We start from the raw sequence: 20,993 nt of genomic DNA, 5'->3' as shown, positions 1-20,993 counted from the left end.
CTGGATCATGCCACGCTATGACATCTTATGACAGGCTATTAGGATAAAGAGTCAACTAGGTCTTAAAAATAAACTAAGAACCAAAATCCACAGACAGGATATAACTATTTCTGTACTCCAGGACATAGACAGCAACTTCACTTAAATACTAAGTTATAGGATATAAACCTGGGTTTCAAAAATGAATATACACTTGCACATATTGACACGTGAAAGAAAAAAGAGCAGATACTAAAAGTCTTGCCAATATTCACCAACAAGTCAAGACTTTCAGGGAGTAATTTCTTCAATGAATAATTCAAAGTTTTAAAATTTAATACCAGATTATATCCATATTCAAAGCTTTACTCTTACCACCACTATGTTAAGACGGTATGGCCGAGGGAAGCAAATGCCATTTATTATAGATTCCCTATAAATAAATACTTTAAAAATAAATACTGAAGTTCTCACTTCCCCCATTCTTACCAGTTTACCCCTGAACAACTAAATAATGAACGAGAATGTGGCAACGCCTCAGGTTAGAGTTTGGTTCCACTAATGCTCCAGTTTTATGATGAATTCTTGAGCTACCATTTAGCTTCAGGTAATATTTGCATCTATGCTTAAAAAGCCTGAAAGGTTCGGCTATCCTGTACACAAGATGGACATGAGAGAGGGAGAAAAAGAAGGAACTTTCCACCGAACTCAAGTCAGATGTCCCTTATTCTAATCTGTAATCTACAAAATCAGAATTATCATGATGGAGGAAGGTGTCAAGGGCAAAATGCACTTCTTTCATTTTCTCCCCCTTGAAAACAAGTGGGTTTCTATCTGACAGGGGACGATCCACAGCACGGCTTAACACATGCCGCCTAAAAGGCTTATAATGGAGTTTTTAAATATGGAGCTTTTAAAAAATGCAGTAATTATTAAAAATTATTCAGTTTTCTCCATGGATAGATTTTTCAACCCAAAAAAGCCATTAATGTAAGGTATCATTTTTGCAATAAATTCCACAAGCTTAATATCCCTGTATATGTATTTACAAAAATGCCACACATAGCCATCACCAAAACCATGGCCTCTAGCCAACAAGTGTTAAAGTGCTTTGAAGTTCTGGATAATCAGAAAAATAATACATATACATATATATTTTTTATCTGTATGAAGCATTAGGACCTTCTCAAAATCCAATTGAAAATCAGCCATTTTAGATAAACCCATATAGTAGCATGGAACGAATTTTAACTTTACACAGTTGGATATGGCTCACATATTTAACTATATCAACTGCTTGTTGGAAAATGAACATACCGGCAACAAAGGATGCTGAATTAGTTTTATGGAACTGTACCACATAAGAATTGGGCTCATTACTGTAATAGCTGGCGTGACTCTCCTGGTGTTTTATATTTATCTTTTAATGTAAATGCCGCCTCATATAAACGCCTGTCTGGTGCATTTCACCTGATGGATGATAACACACAGTATTATAAAACCCAAAGTCCTACATTTCCAGGCAACGTTGTTTTTTTTTATTTATTTGTTTTTAGGTATCAGTTTGGTAGTTATTACGTGGTAACACACAGAGAGTAATAACGCTTTCACTACCATGTACTACTTGAAGATTCAAAGCAAACTGAAATTTAATTTCTGCTTTTTAAGAATATATCATCTGTGTACCATGCAAACACTGCAATGTACTCAAGCATGGAGGCGAAAACTGTAAAGAAAAGCAGTGAAGGAAAAACATAAAATAAAGTTCCACCTACAGGGATCCCTCTGACTATTCTCGGTGAGTCCTGGAGATGACATGGATGTGGAAAGTGACCAGGTAAACAGGAGCTCAGTGCCGGTCAAGTGAAACCTCCCGTTAGCACGCAGCTCCCCTGATGTGCATCCTCTGAGATGTGGAACAAAGGAAGTGAGGCTGAAGCCAGGAGCAGGTTTTTCCAAAGAGGCTGTATTAAGCCTGTTAGTTTTCTGCTGATGGCTCAGGCAGACACATATCGGAATCTACTGCCTCTATAAAAGCCACATGCAGGCTCTCGGGGCTCTGGTGTGCAAAGACGTATGCACAGATCTGGGGCCATACCAAATGCTGCTCACAAAAGGGGGGTGGGGGCTGAAAAGACACTAAATTCAGGTGAATTCGTCATTTAGACACAGAGATGTGTTGGTGACATACCAAAAGGGAGAAGAAACCTTGCTATGTGAAAGGAATACACTAAAGATTAAGAACAGAGTTCGTGTCACAACACGTAAGGTATCTTTAGCCATCCCCCGCTTCACTTTTAACATAAATTCAGCCTAAAGGTTTCTTCAAATTCAGCGACACTCACCACTGGCTTAGAATGTGCTATATGTTCTTAATAAGTATCTTAAATCATGACGATTCCGACAGTTACAGACACTTGTCAACAGTGTCTGCCTGTTTCAGAAGAGGATGCTCTAACCCACTCCCTCTGGTCGGCTCTGAGTCCAGCTTTGCCAGCCACCACACCACCCCCCCGCCGCCCCGTCCCCCCTTCAGCCTCAGCCTCTCCTCCCCTTTCATACAGACAGACTCAAGTTTCTCACAAATTTAAAAAACAAACAACAACAACAAGTCCTCCTTTGAACCTAACCCTGTCCTCTAACCTCTCTTCTTTCCTCCCCGGAGCCTGGCTTTTGAAAGCATTCTAGCTACTTTTCATTTGTTCGACTATCTAATAACCACCAATGTGCCAAGCGCCCAGCTCACAGGGGTGAACAAGACAGAACATTCCCCTCACCCTTCAATCCTCCACCGCTCAGTTTCCACTGCCCCCGTCGCACACGAACACCCATGCTGCTGACACCGTTCCCAGTTACCTCACCAATCAGCCTCCAGTTGCCCGATTAAATGACCCTTTTCTTTATTTTCTCTACAATAGTATGACACTGCTTTTTGGCATTTCCTTGAACGTTCTGTTTAGGAATACCACAGTCTTCCCTCATCTCTGTGGCCGACTGCCCTCAGCCTCCATTATAAGCAGTAGAGCTGACCCTTGAACAACGTGGGTTTGAATGGAATGGATCTACTTACGGGTGATTATTTTTACATAAATCCGGTACAGTAGTGTAATACTTACTCTTCCTCATGATTTTCTCAATAACATTTTCTTTTCTCTCGCTTACTTCAAGAATTCATTATATAATATATATAACATGCAACTATTTATATTATGGGTAAGGCCTCTGATCAACAGAAGTCCGTTAGGCTTCAAGGGGGAGTCAAAAGTCATACACAGATTTTCAATCACGCAGGCGGTCGATGCCCCTATCCCCCATGTTGTCCACGGGTCAATTATAAGTTCCCTTCTTGTGCTTGTCTGGTGAATGTTAGTGCTTCCTAGATTTCTATCCACGATCATCTTCTTTTGGGTTCTGCCGGCTCTCTGTGGGCAACTTCAGCCAAACTCCCCTATATGCTCCCAAATACAGCTCAGATTTTTCTCTCTCGAGGCCCAATGACTCACTGGACACCTCTACCTGTAATGTCTCACACACACCTCAAATTTAATATGATCAAGACAGAATTCACTCAACAAGAATAAAATATTTAGGGATAAATTTAACAAAAGTCCTAGACTTCTATGGAAAATAAAACACTGCTGAGAAAAATCAAAGATCTAAATAAAGGGAGACACAGTCCTTGTTCATGCATTGGAAGACTCAAAATTAAAACAGCAATTCTTGCCAAATTGATCTATATATTCAACACAATCCCTATCCAGATCACAGCATTCTTCCTTTTTTAAAGCAATTCACAAGGGGTGCCTGGGTGGCTCAGTCGGTTAAGTGTCCGACTTCAGCTCAGGTCAAGATCTCACAGTTCATAGGTTTGAGCCCCACATTGGGTTCTGGGCTGACAGCTCGGAGCCTGGAGCCTGGTTCGGGTTCTGTGTCTCCCTCTCTCTCTGCTTCTCCCCTACTCATGTTTTGTCTCTCTCTGTCTCAAAAATAAACACTAAAAGAAAAAAAAAAAATCACTGAATTGTACATTTAAAGATGGATAAATTTTGTAGTATACAAATCGAACCTCAATAAGATTGTTCTTAAAAATCATTTCTCAATCGATTGGATACCAAAAAGTTTTATGGGGTTACTGGGAACTCGCCTGCAAAACTGATACTTTTACATCCCTCTCCCCCACCCAAATCAGCCAAATTCACTACCATTCCCTCCCAAACCTGCTTTGACCCGTATTATATTTCTTGAAGGAAAACACGTAACCTGTGCAAATGCCCTGGCCAGAAGTCTAAGAGGAACCCTACACAGTTAGAAAAGTCTTTTTATTCCACCCACCCAGTTTTTTTGTTCCTGTGTCTCTCTCTCCAATCTACCACTGCCTCAAATCCAAATCTTTTAAGTTTCCCAGTGAATCTCTTACTGGAGACTTGCTCTTTCCAACCCATCTTTCATGTGATACCAGAACGCTTGCTCTCACATGCAGATCTGATTCTACCAGCCTAATGAAAACCCTTTGGGTCCCCCCAGGCCCACCCTGTGCCTACCAGCTACAGCAGTACCCTCCCTCCTCTGAGCCCATGTACCTCCACCATGAGTTAAGAACCTTTACGTGGATCCCCAAACGCATACATTTATATAAGACAGATATGAGTTCCTGTACCAGTGTGTTCTATAACCTACACAAAAATGGAAATTTAAAAGGACGTAAAACAGAAACAAGGGGAAGTTCCAGCTCTCTTCTGCACTCCCATGCTTCTGCACGGTCACATCCCTCCTTGGAGACCCCCAGCCCAAAGGAAAAAGCCTAACCTCCTTTGTATGACATTTAAGGCTGTGTATCGTTTGTTCCCTGCCTACATCCCCACTTTGTCCCTCACTACTTCAGCCCCACACACCATATGCTTTAGCTGTTAACAAATTATTTGTAGTTCCCTCATTGAACAAGAAGTTAAATCTTCACTTGTGTTCTTGAAATAAACATCTCCACATCTCTGCAACTGTTCTTTCCTCTTTCTGCAATGTCCTTATTACCCTTTTCGACCTGGTAAGTACTCTTCATTCAGATCCAGCTCAAGTGCGGCTGCCTCTCTCTAAATAGTCCATTATTCCTGCCTTAGTGTGCTTATTTCTATTATAATATTCTTTGCATTGTATTAAACATACGTATTTGCCTCTCTATCCTGCAAGGGTTGCCACAGGGCTTAGCTCCTTGAGGACAGAGGACAATGATAGGATTCAAACAGAGTCTCCCCCACTTAAATACTGCCAAACAGCAGCTGAACAGTTGTGCCTCACATGTTAAGCTAACTCTTTTTTAAGTTTATTTATTTATTTTGAGAGAGAGAGAGAGAGAGAGAGCGCGTGCACGTGCACAGGAGGGGCAGAGAGAGAGGAAGAGAGAGAATCCCAAACAGGCTCCACATTGTCAGCACAGAGCCCGGTGTGGGGCTCAAACTCAGGAACTGTGAGATCGTGACCTGAGCTGAAACTAAGAATCGGACGCTTAACTGGCTGAGCCCCCCCAGGAGCTCCTGTTAAGCTAACTCTTGAATGGAATCAACAAACTCTCCCCAAGTTTACTATCTGTCATAATCCAGATTTATAACGTGCTAAGGGCTGCAAGCCAGAAGAGTCATCCACACACGTGAGACTCCCAAAGGTCTCAGAACTCTCTGATTCAGGTAACCTCTACAATTTTGTGACTTCTAGTTTTACTCAAATTAGCCATCATCCCTGGGAACCTGCTCCACCGCTAAGATCTCAAACTGAAATTCCTTCTTTGACCACAAGATCCACCTCAACCACTGATTTGCTGTTCTCCGTCTTTATGGTGCACACCATCCCCCGTGCCTCAGATCCTGTTTATTTAACTGGTCTAGCCAGGCCTCTCCCTTCCAGCCTGAATTCCACAGCCAGTCATTTTAACCCTGCTCTCATTAGTTTCCAAGATTATCAAGCACTGCTGATTCACCATATGCGCCCTCCCAATTCCCAACCCTGTGTTCACTAAAGCGTATTTGTTTCAGTTTTTATTGCTACTTCTGGGCCTAGTCCTACAAAATTCAGACCATCTTACCCTAAATGGATTCTCCAAAAAATTGTTTCCTCTCTCCATGTCAACTTTTCCCCCATATTACCAGGCATCTCTCCTTCTGTAAGGTTTCAGGGAAAGAGATATCCCTGGATCCTTCCCAAGGGTAATTCATCTGGATATCACTGCTTTCCATCTTCTCTAGGATCTTACTCAACTCCTTAACATCTCAATTTCACCTTCTCCCCTGACCTTGACCTGATTCTGTCTCACGTTACTTTTTTATTTCTTTCCTTTCATTCAAGGAAGAATGCTGAGTTCACATCACCTTTATATCCTAACTTCTCATACACTACTGATTTACAATCTGGATTTCCCCCTTACAAACAGCTCTTTCGGGTCACCAATTACCAATTTGACGATCTGTTCACTGTCAAATCCAATGGGATTTCCCCATTCTGCTCAACTTCCTTGTAGTACTTAAATCACTGATAACCACTTCTTTAAACTTTCCCCTCTATGTCCTTCCTTATCACTAAATTGTCTCAGTCTTCCTCTCATATCTTTGCCCACTCCAGCCCTAGCTCTTTCATGGCTTTGCTTCCCAGCGCTAAGCCATAATTGTGATCACTGTATCAGGCTGGCCTTAGCTGCTTTCCCCCACATGTTCTCATGATGATCCACTCACTGTGATAGTGATAACTCCTAAGTCCTGGCATGTTTTCACACTGTCAGTCACATTTCTGACAAGGCTGGATAATTTTATATTAAGAAGATTACAATGGACATCCTCTTACATGATACAACTGGATCCCATGTTGGTCATTTAATTTTTTAAAAAGCAGATAATACAGGAATCCATTAAAAACACATATACACTGTAATATAAAATACAACCATAGTAAAAAAAAATGCAACCATACTTCTATTCATGAATTCTTTGAGCACAGATAGGTCCACTGATTGAAAATTCTCACATAAGCCATCCATACTACAATGAATAAAATTTCCAGTGTATTTTTAAAAGCACAGCAGGAATTTAAGATGTGTGAAACAATCTGTGTGCAGAACCTCTCAGGATTTTTATTATTTTTCCCCAATTCTTTTCTGTCTTGAATTTTACCTTTTGTAGCAATTAAAAAAAATCTATTTACATATACTAAGTCTTCCAAAGCTGTCAACTTTGTTTTCTTACCAACAGTTCTCCTTAACACTGAGGTTTCATCGTTTTTTTTTTTTTTTTTCTGATATTTAATTAAACTACAGATTATAAAACAAGTACAAGTATAAATGCGTTCAAGAGCAAACTACTCACTCTGGGTAAGCATTCAATGCAACTAGCGGAAATAAAAACATTTGGGTGGACTGGTGAGTAGCCTACCAGCCATGAGGATTCAGCATGCTGTGGGCATCGGTCGGTATATTTCATGGAGAACGATGGTTAAACTGGTTAATCTGCCTAATCTTGAGGCACCCAAGTGAAGGCAGAAGAACGAGCCTGCCTAGCAAAGCCACGTTAAGTCAGGAATTACGGAGGCAAGCGGCACAATATTTCTAGACATAATCCTTTAAAAATCTTAAGAGAGATTTGTAGATTTATACATGGAACAATAAGCTATTTTAAAAATTAAAATGTAAAAATTATAAATAATCCTAACAGAGAGGCATGTCTATTCATGGCAAATTTTGTACGTCCTTAAGGACTGTGAAAAACTTATTTATTCTACACATACTTATGATAACGGAATGCCTTCCCCAGTGAAAATTAAAAATTAAGATTTCTGAGATCCTACCCTCCTTTTTTGATTGTTTAATATTCAAGTGACTATCATCAAAAGGTTTTTTAAAAACGTAATCTTCAGGGAACACAGAAAACCTTCCTGTTGCCAATATTAAAAAAAAAAAATTAACAATAAGTTACCAGTTTCTAATATTGTAGAAATGTGCTACATGTGGTACCTGTGAGAGGGGCACTCATCTCACTGACATCCACGGAGTACAGAAAGAAGAATCCAGAACTTGCATGACATTGATCTATACCACCAACTTTGGGGGGCTACTAATTTTGTTTTTGTTCCCCAAAGTGAGCTTCTCACCTATTTACAAAAAAGCTTCCAAATACAAGTACAGGAGTTAAATAAGACCATTAGAGGAAGTAACATATTTTGCTTTCCTGTAACCTATAAAGGAAAAAGAAAGACGTCTGAAAAATAGTTACAATTTGTTTGTATGTTTTTCTTTCTTTTTCTTCCATTAATGTCTTTGAAGAGCAGTTCCATTTCTTTTTTCTTATTATATGCTCCTCATGCTTTTGAAATATTAGCAAACCACTCCATAGGAAAGAACTTTTAATGAATATTGGTACTAAAAAATCTAGATATGATACAATAATCAATTTAGAGTTTGTTCAAATGTGAGAGCTTTAATTGGCCTATGGGTGGGTGAGATGTGCTGTTAAATATATCATATTCAGGTGTGTGTGTGTGTGTGTGTGTGTGTGTGTGTGTGTAAGATACTGTGGCATAAACTGAATTATTGTCTTGGGTAATATGTAACACTATTGAACCTTTTGAAAATGGTCTCTCACTGTGAACGTTGTCGTACAAAAAAAAAAAAAAAAAAAAGAAAGAAAGGAAAAAAGGCCTCAGTACTGAGACAGAACTGAAGTTGACATTTTTGCATCAGCTGTGTTCTTGCCTGTCTTTCACTATTAACTTGATTGGTTTTTTTTCTTCTCCTAATATTATATAAGATGCTAGTCAACTAAATGAGAGGGAAAAGAACACTTTAGGAGGATTTCAAATCTTATTTTAAACACTGATATAAAATAATATACATGAGTCCTGGTGCACAAATTGATTAGGAGTAATGAAAACCATGATAAACACATTATATCACATCATCATTTAACATTGCCCTCAACACACCAGCCACGAACTCAATCATTTACTATAACTAGAGTCAAACAGGAATCCAGCCAAAACAAGTCTGTTCAATTAGAGTCACAGCAGGAATAGCCTTTATACCTTTTATCCTGAAGATTAGTTATTTTCCCAAAGCATCCAAACAGACCATACACATAAACAATTCAGCGGTAAGTGATATACTGCAAAATCTTCAGTCATTCAGTAAATCTTGGTCAATACTCGCTTATATGTGAAATATAATAGGCATAAAACTAGCTTAATGTGTAATATAAAGGGCAATAATTCAAAGCCTTCCTAGTTACTGAAAAGAGTCTCTCTGAGAATAGTGACTTCACTACGTAATTGCTAATCGGTAAGTGAAAAAACAGCACATCGGAAGGGCTGTGAGCTGCTGGAAAGTTTGTGGTTTTCTTCCTTTGTGACTGTTGTTGCCCCATGACCAGTAAGGGTCAACGTGACCACAGGTCATTTTTTCAGGGCCTCAGCTTCGCCAGTTCCCTAAAATGAAAAGCTGGGTGCTTCGGGTATCTCAGGAAACCATTCAGCGGAGCTTCTGATTTTACAGACAGAGAAACTAAGCCTGAAAAAGGTAAGAGATTTACCCGAAGCTACAAGACAGCGGCAGAGCAGGACCCAGCACTCAGAGCCTCTTGGGGGTTCAAGCGACTATTAGATCAACTGCAGAAGCACATCTCTATCTTTACCACCATGCCCTCTCCACGTGGCCCACACTTTCACAAGGGAAACCAGAATCTTCTTCAACCATGATTTGCAACAACCTCAAAGTTAGGTCCATGCCATCCTGACATATTACTTACAATGGTCATTAGCAAAACTCTCACTGAGTGTATGTGTTATAGCTCAAAGAGGGTATCAGAACAACTTGTGATTGAATAAAACTTACAAAAACAGTACTGAGCAAACTTTTTTAATGTAAACTGTCTGATTTAGAGAAAAAGGAATGAGTTCATCATCAAGAGAGAACATCTGACATCAATTAACTCTCATTTACTTTAAAGGGGAGAATTAAACACAAAATTACCTTTGAAGGTTTCAAGTTCCTTCCTGTAGAAAAAAAGAAGAAAATGTGAATTTTATTTATTTGAAGTATAATTAACATACAGCATTATATTAGTTTCAGGTGTGCAACATAATGATTCCACAATCCTACACATCACTCAAGGCTCACCACAATAAATGCCATCACCATCTGTCCCCAAACAACAGTATTATAATATTATTGACTATATTCCCTATGCTGTACTTTTCATGTCTGTGACTTATTTATTCTATAACTGGAAATCTGGGGGTGCCTGGGTGGCTTGCTGGGTTGAGCGTGGCAACTTCGGCTCAGGTCATGATCTCGTGGTTCATGAATTCGAGCCCCACATCGGGCTCTGTGCTGACAGCTCAGAGCCTGGAGCCTGCTTCAGAGTCTGTGTCTCCCTCTCTCTCTCTGCCCCTCCTCAGCTCACGCTCGCTCGCTCTCTCAAAAATTAACAAACATCAAAAAAAAATTGTAACTGGAAATTTGTCCCTCTTCATCCCCTTTATTTATTGCACCTATCTCTCTACCCAACTCCCCTCTGGCAACAAACCATCAGTTTGTTCTTTTCTGTATTTAAGAGTCTGGCTTTTCTGTCTGGTAAGAAAATGTATTTTTGGTTTTAAAGTCATCTATTCCCAATGGAAACTGCTCTTAGACTATAATAAAAATGTATACACTTCAAAGGCGCAGAGGGGCACCTGGGGGGCTTAGTTGGTTAAGCATCCGACTGTTGATCTCAGCCAGGCCATGATCTCAGGGTCTTGACTTCAAGTCCCATGTTGGGCTCCACAACAGGCATGGAGCCTACTTAAAAAGGTAAATCAAATAAATAAATTAACTAACTAACTAAGTAAATAAAAGCCCAGAGTGGTATTTCTGGATGTTCACATATACTTTACTGAAATTATCACTACAATTAGTCTAAAGCTACTATTTTCAGTTTTTCTGCTATTACCTTATTAATGGCTTAAAACAAAATCCTGCCAGAATTTAAAGAATTAAAACACTGAAACACTTATATAAAAAAAAAAAAAGGTATTTTTATGCCAGCTATGAACCATCTCATATATATGAGTCAGTTTATAAAAGCACTTAACAATTTTCCCTCCACTGATCAATATTAAATAATAGATTTTTAAGACCCGTTAGTTAAAAGTCATCCAGAATAGGTGCCGTTATTTCCCCTTTTAAGTGAAAGAGAAAAGCACATATCAAAGGACTGCGGTCCATAGCTCATCCTGACACAAAAGGGCCAAGCCTCCAGGAAACTGTCCGGTTTGTAATTCTGTCAGTGTCAATTAAGGATCCTGAAATACCAAGTTTCCTGGGGAAATGCACAACAGCAGAAAACAGATAAACAATCATAAAACAGAACATTTTTGACATAGCAAGTTTTTTTCAGGTTTTCCTTCATAATTTCATAACTATATTTTTCATCATGATTAATAAAAATAAAAAGTAATTTGGGGAAGGTAAATTTATTTAGTAAAAGCTTGTTATCCCCCTCAAAATAGGAGACATTCATCTTTATTTGCACTCTGGGCTTTACTAAAACCTAGGGATATTCTGAATTCTCAAATCCACTCTCCACACTACTAATTACAATACCCCTCATGTTCCAAAATAGTTGACTACAATTAACAGCTGGTGGAGGGGACGGGTAAGCTGCCTGCCGGAAGGCCAAACACAGAATACACTTGTCAGAGCCAAGGGAAGGCTCTGAAGTCGGATGGTCACCTCCCTCCTCTTTTCTGAAAACACACTGACTCCTTGTAACAACACTCCAGTGCCACAGTTCATTAAGACAAAGAGGGTTATTTTCAATCCCGTCTTTAAAAGAAAAAAGAGAAAGTGCAATTGTTTTCCTTCAGCCCATAGTCCCACTTCATTCTGGAAAGATTATTTAGGTCAAGTTAAACATGCCTAAGACTTACTTTATCCTCTGATGATGGGAAGAAGCTGAAAATACGTAACCAAAAGGCAAGATGTAAGAGAACATCTTGCAAAGACACCTTCAATTTACTCCCCACCGATGCCCTCACAGGAGCAATTCTCTAAGCCCGCTGATGGGTGGAAAAGGTGAAAGAGCCCTCAGCTCCATATTCTAACGAGTAAGTCTTTCTTTGACTATAGGCTTCAGAGTGCACTGGCTTTCCACCTTTTAGAATATGTAACAGTGAGCAAAATTCCTATAAGGTACCTTCTGTTTTCAAAAGCCAGAACTCAAGAGTAATAATTTCAGAGACTTTCTCTCCCCCACCCCCACATCCCCAAACGGCAACAGCTACAAGACACATAATCCCACGTCTGTTTCATCGATGGGTGGCCACCCGATAGAGGGACGCGGCCCTTCATGAGGAGGCCCATGCTCACCTCCCCAGCTTTGGGCCGCCTCCTCACGTCAAGATAAAAGTCAAGAGAAAAGGGGAGAAGCCTAGCAGCACGCGCTGCATACGCATCCCCTATTTATGGACTATCATGACCCACAACTGTTCGTTAAATCTCCAAAAAACTTCCTTCCAGACGTTAAATCATTCCTGTGCCCATTTCCTAAAAAAGACTGGCCAAGGTAGCAAAGGGAAGGATAGGTGTGGTTTAAAGGAAAGATCAGTGTTAATGGAACTTTCGTTAAAAATTGGTTAACAATGAGCGGCGCCTGGGTGCTCAGTCGGTTAAGCGTCCGACTTCGGCTCAGGTCATGATCTCACGGTTCGTGGGTCCGAGCCCCACGTTGGGCTCCGTGCTGACAGCTCAGAGCCTGGAGCCTGTTTCAGATTCTGTGTCTCCCTCTCTTTCTGCCCCTCCCCCACCCGTGCTCTTTCTCCGTCTCAAAAATAAATAAACATTAAAAAAAATTAAAAACAAAATTTTTAGAAAATGTTTATTCATCTCTGAGAGAGACAGAGACAGCACGAGCAAGGGAGGGGCAGAGAGAGAGGGAGACAGAGGATCCTAAGCAGGCTCTGCACTGTGAGCACAGAGCCCGATGCGGGGTTCGAACTCGTGACCCGTGAGATCATGACCCGAGCCTAAGTCAGACGCTTAACCGACTGAACTACCCAGGGGCCCAGTGTTCTGGAACTTTTAAAGAACTGACAAAGCAGTGGCTCTGAAATCAAGTAAAGATTTTATTTTATTGAATAAAATCTTTATTTTATTGAAATTTTATTTACTGAAATCAAATAAAGAACTGACAAAGCAGTGGCTTTGAAAAAAGCCTTGAAATCTCCTAGTTTTTAGGGCGGAGTCCACGTTTATCGGCAGTACTAAGCATCTGGAAATAACAGACATAAGAGAAGAGAGGGCAAGGCGTGCCGGGCCGAGCAGACGCGACAGTGAAACTGCAGACATGGAGGCCACATGATGCAGGCTCTGTATTCAGGCAAGAGCAAACACTGGAGGACGGCAGGCTGAGCGAACGGAAAGAGTGGGAGAGAAGGTTAAAAAGGTAGAGGGTTCCGAGTGCCAGGCTAAACGGATCTGGTTTTATTTTTAGCAGGATAGCATGAGCAAAGCTGCGCTTTAGGAAGAACATTCTAGCTGTGACGGATAGATCCAGTGACAAGGGGAAGAACAAAAGCAGGCAGCGCTCAGGAAACTATCGGAGGAGTTTGAAGAAGAGCTAATTAGTGCCTGGGAAGAGCAACATCAGTGGCAAAGGCGACGAACAGGAGGAGGTCCGTTTGAAAACGCCACGGAGAAGACTCAACAGTCTGGGCAACCGATCCCACAGGGATCCACGGAGGGAGGAGAGGAGTACATTCATCCAGCGGGTTCCGGTCTGGACCCCTGGAAGGCAGGCGAATCCATTAAGAGCAGAACACTCAGGAAGGGGAACAGACTTTGGAGGGCAGCGCATGAGTTCAGTTTGGAATCCGATGAAATAATCTGGCGATGCTGAAAGACAGGACTCCCACCCGCTGAGTAGGCTACTCAAAACTCTAGCTCTTCCAGATTTGTACTTCCTTGCTTCCCAGTCTTGGACAGATTCCAACCTGGCCTCCAGACGCCACCACTGCACTGTCAAGGTCACCAACAATCATATGTTGCCAAATGCAGAGATCACTTCTAACTTTCCATCTGAATCCCTCAGCAGCATTCGACCCAACTGGCAATCCCTTGAGAAAGTTTCCTCTAGTTTCTCTCTCTTCCTTGGATTCTTCTGCTAGCCAACCCCCCCCCCCCCCAACCTCTTCCAGACCACTACACTCTCACTGCAAGACTGGTTGGGGGCTCCCTTTCTCTTTCGCTTACATTCCCTAACAAGGTAATTTCATCCAGCTACGCAGCCTTAAATACTATCTGTATGCTGACTTCTTGATTTACAGATCTGTTCTCTCTCATATGCAACTGCGGTTCAACACCTCTACTCAAGTAGACCAGGCTTCTCAGACAGCATTTACACAACGGCCTATTCTTCCGCCAGTCTCCTCCTGCATGTCCGTTAATGGCATTACCATATTCCTCAAGTTTGGTTTATCCATGCCTTCGCTCTTCACGTCCAATCCATCAGGACACCTTGTCACTTGTATCCCAAAACATATCCTGAATGCACCCATTTCTCTCCATGATCACTGTTATCAACCTTGTATCCCTTTTCTTATATGGCATGCAATCTTTGTTGTGTTCAGTCACTCATTCAGCAAAATGTTTATCGAGCCTTAGACACTAGAAATAATGTGAAGTTTGGAATATGCATGCTCCATAACCTCAAAGGAGACACAGAAGTAATAATGCAACAACAGAAATCGATCCTACAACGTATCACTCTGGTAATGCCAAGTTTCTACAGGAATAAAGAGGAGGGGGCAACTCAGACACGTTGGTCTGCAGCAAAGGCTTTCTGAAGGCGCGGGGACCGGACTGCGTTTCGAAGGAGAGTGTACCTACGATGACGATGGCCAACATTTACTGAGAACATGGCAGACATGTTACTCCTAGCCATTACGTAACACTCCCCGTCAACCAAATGAAGAGGTTAAACAGGCGTTTTAACACCCGGTCACGCTCCAAACTCTACTAGAAATGGAACAATGATCGCTGTAAAACAGCTTTCAAGTTCATCTTTTCCACAAAGACATCCCTGACACCCAACTGGTGATCGCCTCATACCCAAGCTCCCATAGGGCTTAACTCTGTCAGTTTTCTAAAACGTCACGTGCTGCCTTGTGATGCAGTTATTTCCGTACAGATATCAACGCCACAGTTACACTGCCGAGCTCCTGATGTGCAGAGATCCCGGCTCAACCACCCTGACCGCACACGGGCAGGGTCAGACCCAACCGACATGCAGAAAATCAAGGTTATCAAGTACTGTGGCTGCGAAATGACTAAGATCTGCTTCTTCAAGGAAGCTCTTGCTGTAACTACAGAGAATTTCATTCTTTATAAAAACATTTGGTCATATACTATCTCATTTGATAATAACTTGTTTGTCACTTTCATTTCCAAAAATTGGAGTCTCTTATTTTTCGTAATTTAATAGTATTTTCAGAAGGTCGCAGAAATAGAAAGAATTGAAATACTCTTCTAGATTTTACCGTATCTTAAAATTTACTCAGTTCAGCAAGCGCTTTATAAAATTCAGCATAACGAACCCTGAAACTAAAACATTTAACAAGTAACACCAGACTCAAAATCTAATAATATTTCCAAAGGGTGATAGTGCTATTTAATCATTTTCTCTACAGGGGTTGAGTTACAAGGGCAGAATGAAAAAGAAAAAAAAAAAAACAAACCATTATACTAATATATAAATCTATGGAATGTTCCAGAAAATGTATTAAATCTGTATATGTATAGAAATCAACTAAATCAGACTCACAGATGCAAACTTAATAGATTGGAACCACTGGATAAATATCTCCATGAACACGATCATCTCACAGATGGAAGCATACCTTCTCTAAATACTAAACTGCTTCCCCTCGGACAAACCCACGACAGAAAGCTAACACGATGAGTCTGTATGGCAAGACATCACATTCAAAATGCCAACCGCGGTACAACTCTTCACGTTTTTCTTCACATTTGTAAATATTTAGGGGTAATTTTTTTTTTTTTTAAGAACGATCAGCCAATACTTTTCTAGAACAGACTTGAAGTTTCCCTTTGTTATGGCTGATGGATGGAATCGACCACCGTAACTAATTGTTCACAGGAAAGATCTCACAAAAAGGACCACCTACCACTCATTATCACCAGGTCTGCATTATCACCAGGTCCCAGCATTCCACAGTTATGAAAATGTGCATCCTTACAGGCTTGCTGGGTTTGTGGCTGACAGGGCAGAAGGTGGATGAGGGGGAAGGCTTGGGAGGAAGAGAGTTGGCCTTCTAGCTTGAAGTAAACTTTCTCAAAACCATCTGTATCTTAGAAATCCCTGTTGTTATTTACTCCTTACACACATCCTGCCCAGGGGATGTATTACACAACATAAAACATTTTGTTTTATCTGTAAAACGAAACTTCTTGAAAAGCAGCTAACTTATCATAAAAACTGCACTAAGTCCTTATTTATCATGCTATTAATATAGTTTTATGTACTTACCTACTTTGGGAAAGCACGGCCTAAAAAGTAATGACAGGAACCTACAATATTGGCATCCAAAGTTGAAAAGAACCTGAATAATGGCAATTAAAGATTTAGAATTTAAAAAAATTCTCCCTCCCGCCTCCCTGCCACAACAAGATAATGAAGGTCTAGGAAATGGGCTGGTTGGTGGCAGCACTAAGTTTTGTGTAGATTAAATTCCCCCCAAACTTATAGGAAAATTACTTTCCTAGACCTGTTTTCCATTCAAATCTGTCTGATTTGGAGGGGGACACAGGAGGGTGGAGGAAGCAGGATAAAGAAGGACGAGATAGGGAGAAGGAATATTATATAGTGAGGAAGAGCGGGCTTGAGGATGAAAAGCTACACGGTTGACAAGTGACAGCACTGGGGAAGAAAGTCCGCGCCTCTCTGGGACTCTATGCACGTGCCATCTGTGGTACCCAGAATGCAGGTCAAGGGCACACGGCCTCCGTAAGTGCAAGTTGTGACCGACCTGAGATACTTCAGCCCCAAGAGAAAGCAGCGGGGTAAACCACCAAGTCTACTGGATACCAGAGTCACATTTATTAAACTCAGAGACACCCCCCGAAGTTTGGGGTATCATTTGGGTCCACTCAGCTCTATGCAAGCACATTCCTCTTTTAAGACACTGATGAAAAAATAAATAAATAAATAAAATAAAAATAAAAATAAAAAAAAAGAAACTGATGAGACTAAACTTGAAAGCCATCATCACGGATGTAAACACACCCCAGAAGACATCTCGTGAGTTCCAAAGTCTGTTCAACACCTTTATTCTCACTGATGTACTGAAAAGTGTTCAGTGACTAACCCACGACAGCTAATGGCTTGATTTTTTAAATTACAAGATAAGTGAGGGACGCCTGGGTGGCTCAGTCAGTTAAGCGGCCGACTTCGGCTCAGGTCATGATCTCACAGTTCGTGAGTTCAAGCCCCGTGTCAGGCTCTGTGCTGACAGCTTGGAGCCTGCTTCGGATTCTGTGTCTCCCCCTCTCTCTGCCCCTCCCCTACTCACGCTCTGTCTCTATCTCTCAAAAATAAACATTAAAAAAAAAAAAAAAGAATCCAATACCTTTGTATTACTGATTTTTTTTTTTTTTAAATTCACAGTGGCCACCCAGCTTCCTAAAAAAAGAATACTCTATCGCTCATTATTGCCGAGGCAGTGGTCTGCTGTTTCTTGGCATTGTACGGCCAGCCACACACCTGACACTGTATGTCCCCACAGGTGTGGTGAGTCTGTGGCTGGTAGGGTAGAAGGTGGATTAAAGAAAAACATCATGCATTCCACATCCAAATGTATTCACGATCCAGTGGTACCACTACTGAAAAACCACGCTTGCTCATTTTTAAAATTAGCAGTCACGAGAGCTGAGGTGGTCAACGCTCGGAGAGAAGCGAGACTATTTTCATTCTCCACAGCATCCAATCCCAGTGTGGATAGCTTTCTGTGGAGCTGATATCTGATGTATATTTTTTTCATTTTATTTAGAGAGAGACAGAGGGAGAGCGAGTGGGAGAGAGGGACAGAGGGAGAGAGGGGGTGATGGGCAGAAATAGGGAGAGACAGAGAAAGAGAAAGAGAATCTTAAGCAGGCTCCACGGTGAGCGTGAAGCCCAACATGGGGCTACAGCACAACCCTGGGACCCTGACCTGAGCCAAACCAGAGTCAGACACTCACAACTGACTGAGCCACCCAGGGGCCCCGGAGCCGGTGTAATATAAAGGGTATGAACAGACTTCTAAGTCAGAGACACATTGGTCTGGTGTAGCTTTGCCACTTTCTGGCTCTGCAGCTCGGGGTAAGTTATCTCAACTCTCTTAGTCTGGGGGCGCCTGGGTGGCTCAATCAGTTAGGTGTCCGACTTCAGCTCAGGTCACGATCTCACGGTTTGTGAGTTCGAGCCCCATATCGGGCTCTGTGCTGACAGCTGGGAGCCTGGAGCCTGCTTGGGATTCTGTGTCTCCCTCTTTCTCTGCCCCTCTCCTGCTCACACTCTGTCTCTCAAAAATAAACACTTAAAGAAATTAAGCTCTCTTAGTCTGATTTTCCTTGATAAAAAGAAGAGTATGCATATTCAGATCATCATTATGAGAATTCTCTGAGTTAATTTAGACTACAGCTTTTTTTTACCTTTTTAAGTAGGCTTCACGCCCAGCACAAAGCCCAACATGGTCTTGAACTCACAATTCTGAGATCAAGACCTGAGCTGAGATCAAGAGCTGAACATTTAATTGACTGAGCCACCCGGGTGCCCCTAGACTACAGGTTTTTAAAAAATGTTTATTGGGGGGGGGGGGCGCCTGGGTGCCTCAATCAGTTAAGCGTCTGACTTCCTCTCAGGTCATGATCTCACAGTTCGTTGAGTTCAAGCCCCACGTCAGGTTCTGTGCTGACAGCTCAGAGCCTGGAGCCTGCTTTGGATTCTGTGTCTCCCTCTCTCTCTGCCCCTCCCTTGCTCACACTCTGTCTCCCTCTCTCTCCTTCAAAAATAAATAAAAAATTTAAAAAAAAAGTTCTCACATTAAAAATTTTTTTTAATGTTTATTTATTTTTTTTTGAGAGAGAGAGGGAGAGTGCAAGCAGAGGAGGGAGAGGAGAGAGGGAGAGAGAGAATCCTAAGCAGTTTCCACACACAGCACAGAGCCCCATGTGGGGCTCGAACTCACAAAGCATGAGAAAATGACCTGAGCCAAAATCAAGAGTCAGACACTCAACCTACTAAGCCACCCAGGCATCCCCAAACTACCGTTTTTAAGCACAGTACCCAGTACCCAGTAAATGCTACTGTTACCTAACATACCACCATAACTTAGCTTTTACCTCAAAGATGATGAGAAGTCTTAATCATATCTGTATTTTAGGGGGAAAAAAAGGAATACCAGTACTAAAAATGGTCTGAAGGACATGACTGTAGACAGACTAATTAGGAAGCTATCACTATAACTGAGGCTGCACAGATGTGGGCTGGAAAGGACCAGTGAAGACAGAAAGGCAAGAACAGAGTCAAGGAATATTGGGCTGGCCTGGGAACTGAACGGAGACGGCAGGAGAGGGAGAGAGGGACTATGACGTACTGCATCACAAATCAGCCCTCAACAGGTACAAAAAGACTGAGATCGTACCAGGCATATTTTCAGATCACAATGCTATGAAACTTGAAGTCAAAACTTGAAGAAAAAATTTGGAAAGCCCTCAAATACATGGAGGTTGAAGAACATCCTACTAAAGAATGAATGGGTTAACCAGGGAACTAAAGAACAAATTTAAAAAAAAAACAAAAACATGGAAGCAAATAAAAATGAAAACACAATAGTTCAAAACCCTTGGGATGCAGCAAAGGCAGTCCTAAGAGGAAAGTACACTGCAGTTCAGGCCTATCCCAAGAAGCAAGAAAGGTCCCAAACACACAATCAAACCTTACACCTAAAGGAGCTAGAGAAGGAACAGCAAATAAAACCTAAAGCCAGTCTCAAGCCAGCAGAAGAAGGGAAATAATAAAGATTAGAGCAGAAATAAACAACATAAAAATAAAAAGAACTCCACAGTAGAACAGACCAATGAAACAAAGAGCTGATTCTTTGAAAGAATTAACAAAATTGATAAACCCCTAGCCAGACTTATCAAAAAGAAAAGAAAAGGACCCAAAAAAAGATAAAATCAGGAATCAAAGAGGAGAGATCACAACTAACACCATAGAAATACAAACAATTATAAGAGAATACTATCAAAAATTATATGCCAACAAATTGGGCAATCTGGAAGAAATGGACAAATTTCTAGAAACTCACAAACTACCAAAACTACAACAGGAAGAAACAAAATTTAAACAGAACTGAATCAGTAATCAAAAATCTCTCAACAATCGTCCTGGGCCAGACGGCTTTCCAGGGGAATTCTACCAGACGTTTAAAGAAGAGTGAGTACCTATTCTTCTCAAACAGTTCCAAAAAACAGAAATGGAAGGAAAACTTCCAAACTCATTCTAAAAAGCCAACATTACCTTGATTCCAAAACCAGACAAACACCCCAGTGTAAGGGAGAATTACAGGCCAAGATCCCTGATGAACATAAATGAAAAAGTTCTCAAGATATTAGCAAATTGTATTCAACAGTACATTAAAAGAATTATTCACCATGATTAAGTGGGATTTATTCCTGTGCTGCAGGGCTGGTTCAATACTCACAAATCAATCAACATGATTTGTCATTAATAAAAGAAAGGGTAAGAACCATATGGTCCTCTCAATAGATGCAGACAAAGCATCTGACAAAATACAGCATCCTTTCTTGATGAAAACCCTCAACAACATAGGCATAGCTGGAACATACCTCAACATCATAAAGGCCATACACTAAAGGCCATATAATATCATCCTCAAGGGGGGAAAACGGAGAGCCTTTCCCACTAGAGTCAGAAACGAGACAAGGA

General features: G+C 41.2%; 1 protein-coding gene across 3 annotated transcripts in view; it reads right to left on the bottom strand.

Annotated features, from left to right (window-relative positions):
* DTNBP1 (dystrobrevin binding protein 1) overlaps positions 1-20,993 on the bottom strand; it is a 132,136-nt gene that overhangs the window by 50,520 nt on the left and 60,623 nt on the right. For all 3 annotated transcript variants that reach the window (XM_078446615.2, XM_078446613.2, XM_078446614.2), the window contains exon 7: positions 9,977-9,999. In XM_078446615.2, coding sequence (XP_078302741.2) covers positions 9,977-9,999 — 23 coding nt within the window. The remainder of the gene's footprint in view (positions 1-9,976; positions 10,000-20,993) is intronic.

Source organism: Panthera onca, chromosome B2 (genome assembly GCF_046562875.1).
Source record: "Panthera onca isolate mPanOnc1 chromosome B2, mPanOnc1 haplotype 2, whole genome shotgun sequence".
Lineage (NCBI taxonomy): Eukaryota > Metazoa > Chordata > Mammalia > Carnivora > Felidae > Panthera > Panthera onca.
This window is presented reverse-complemented; position numbering and strand designations above follow the sequence as displayed.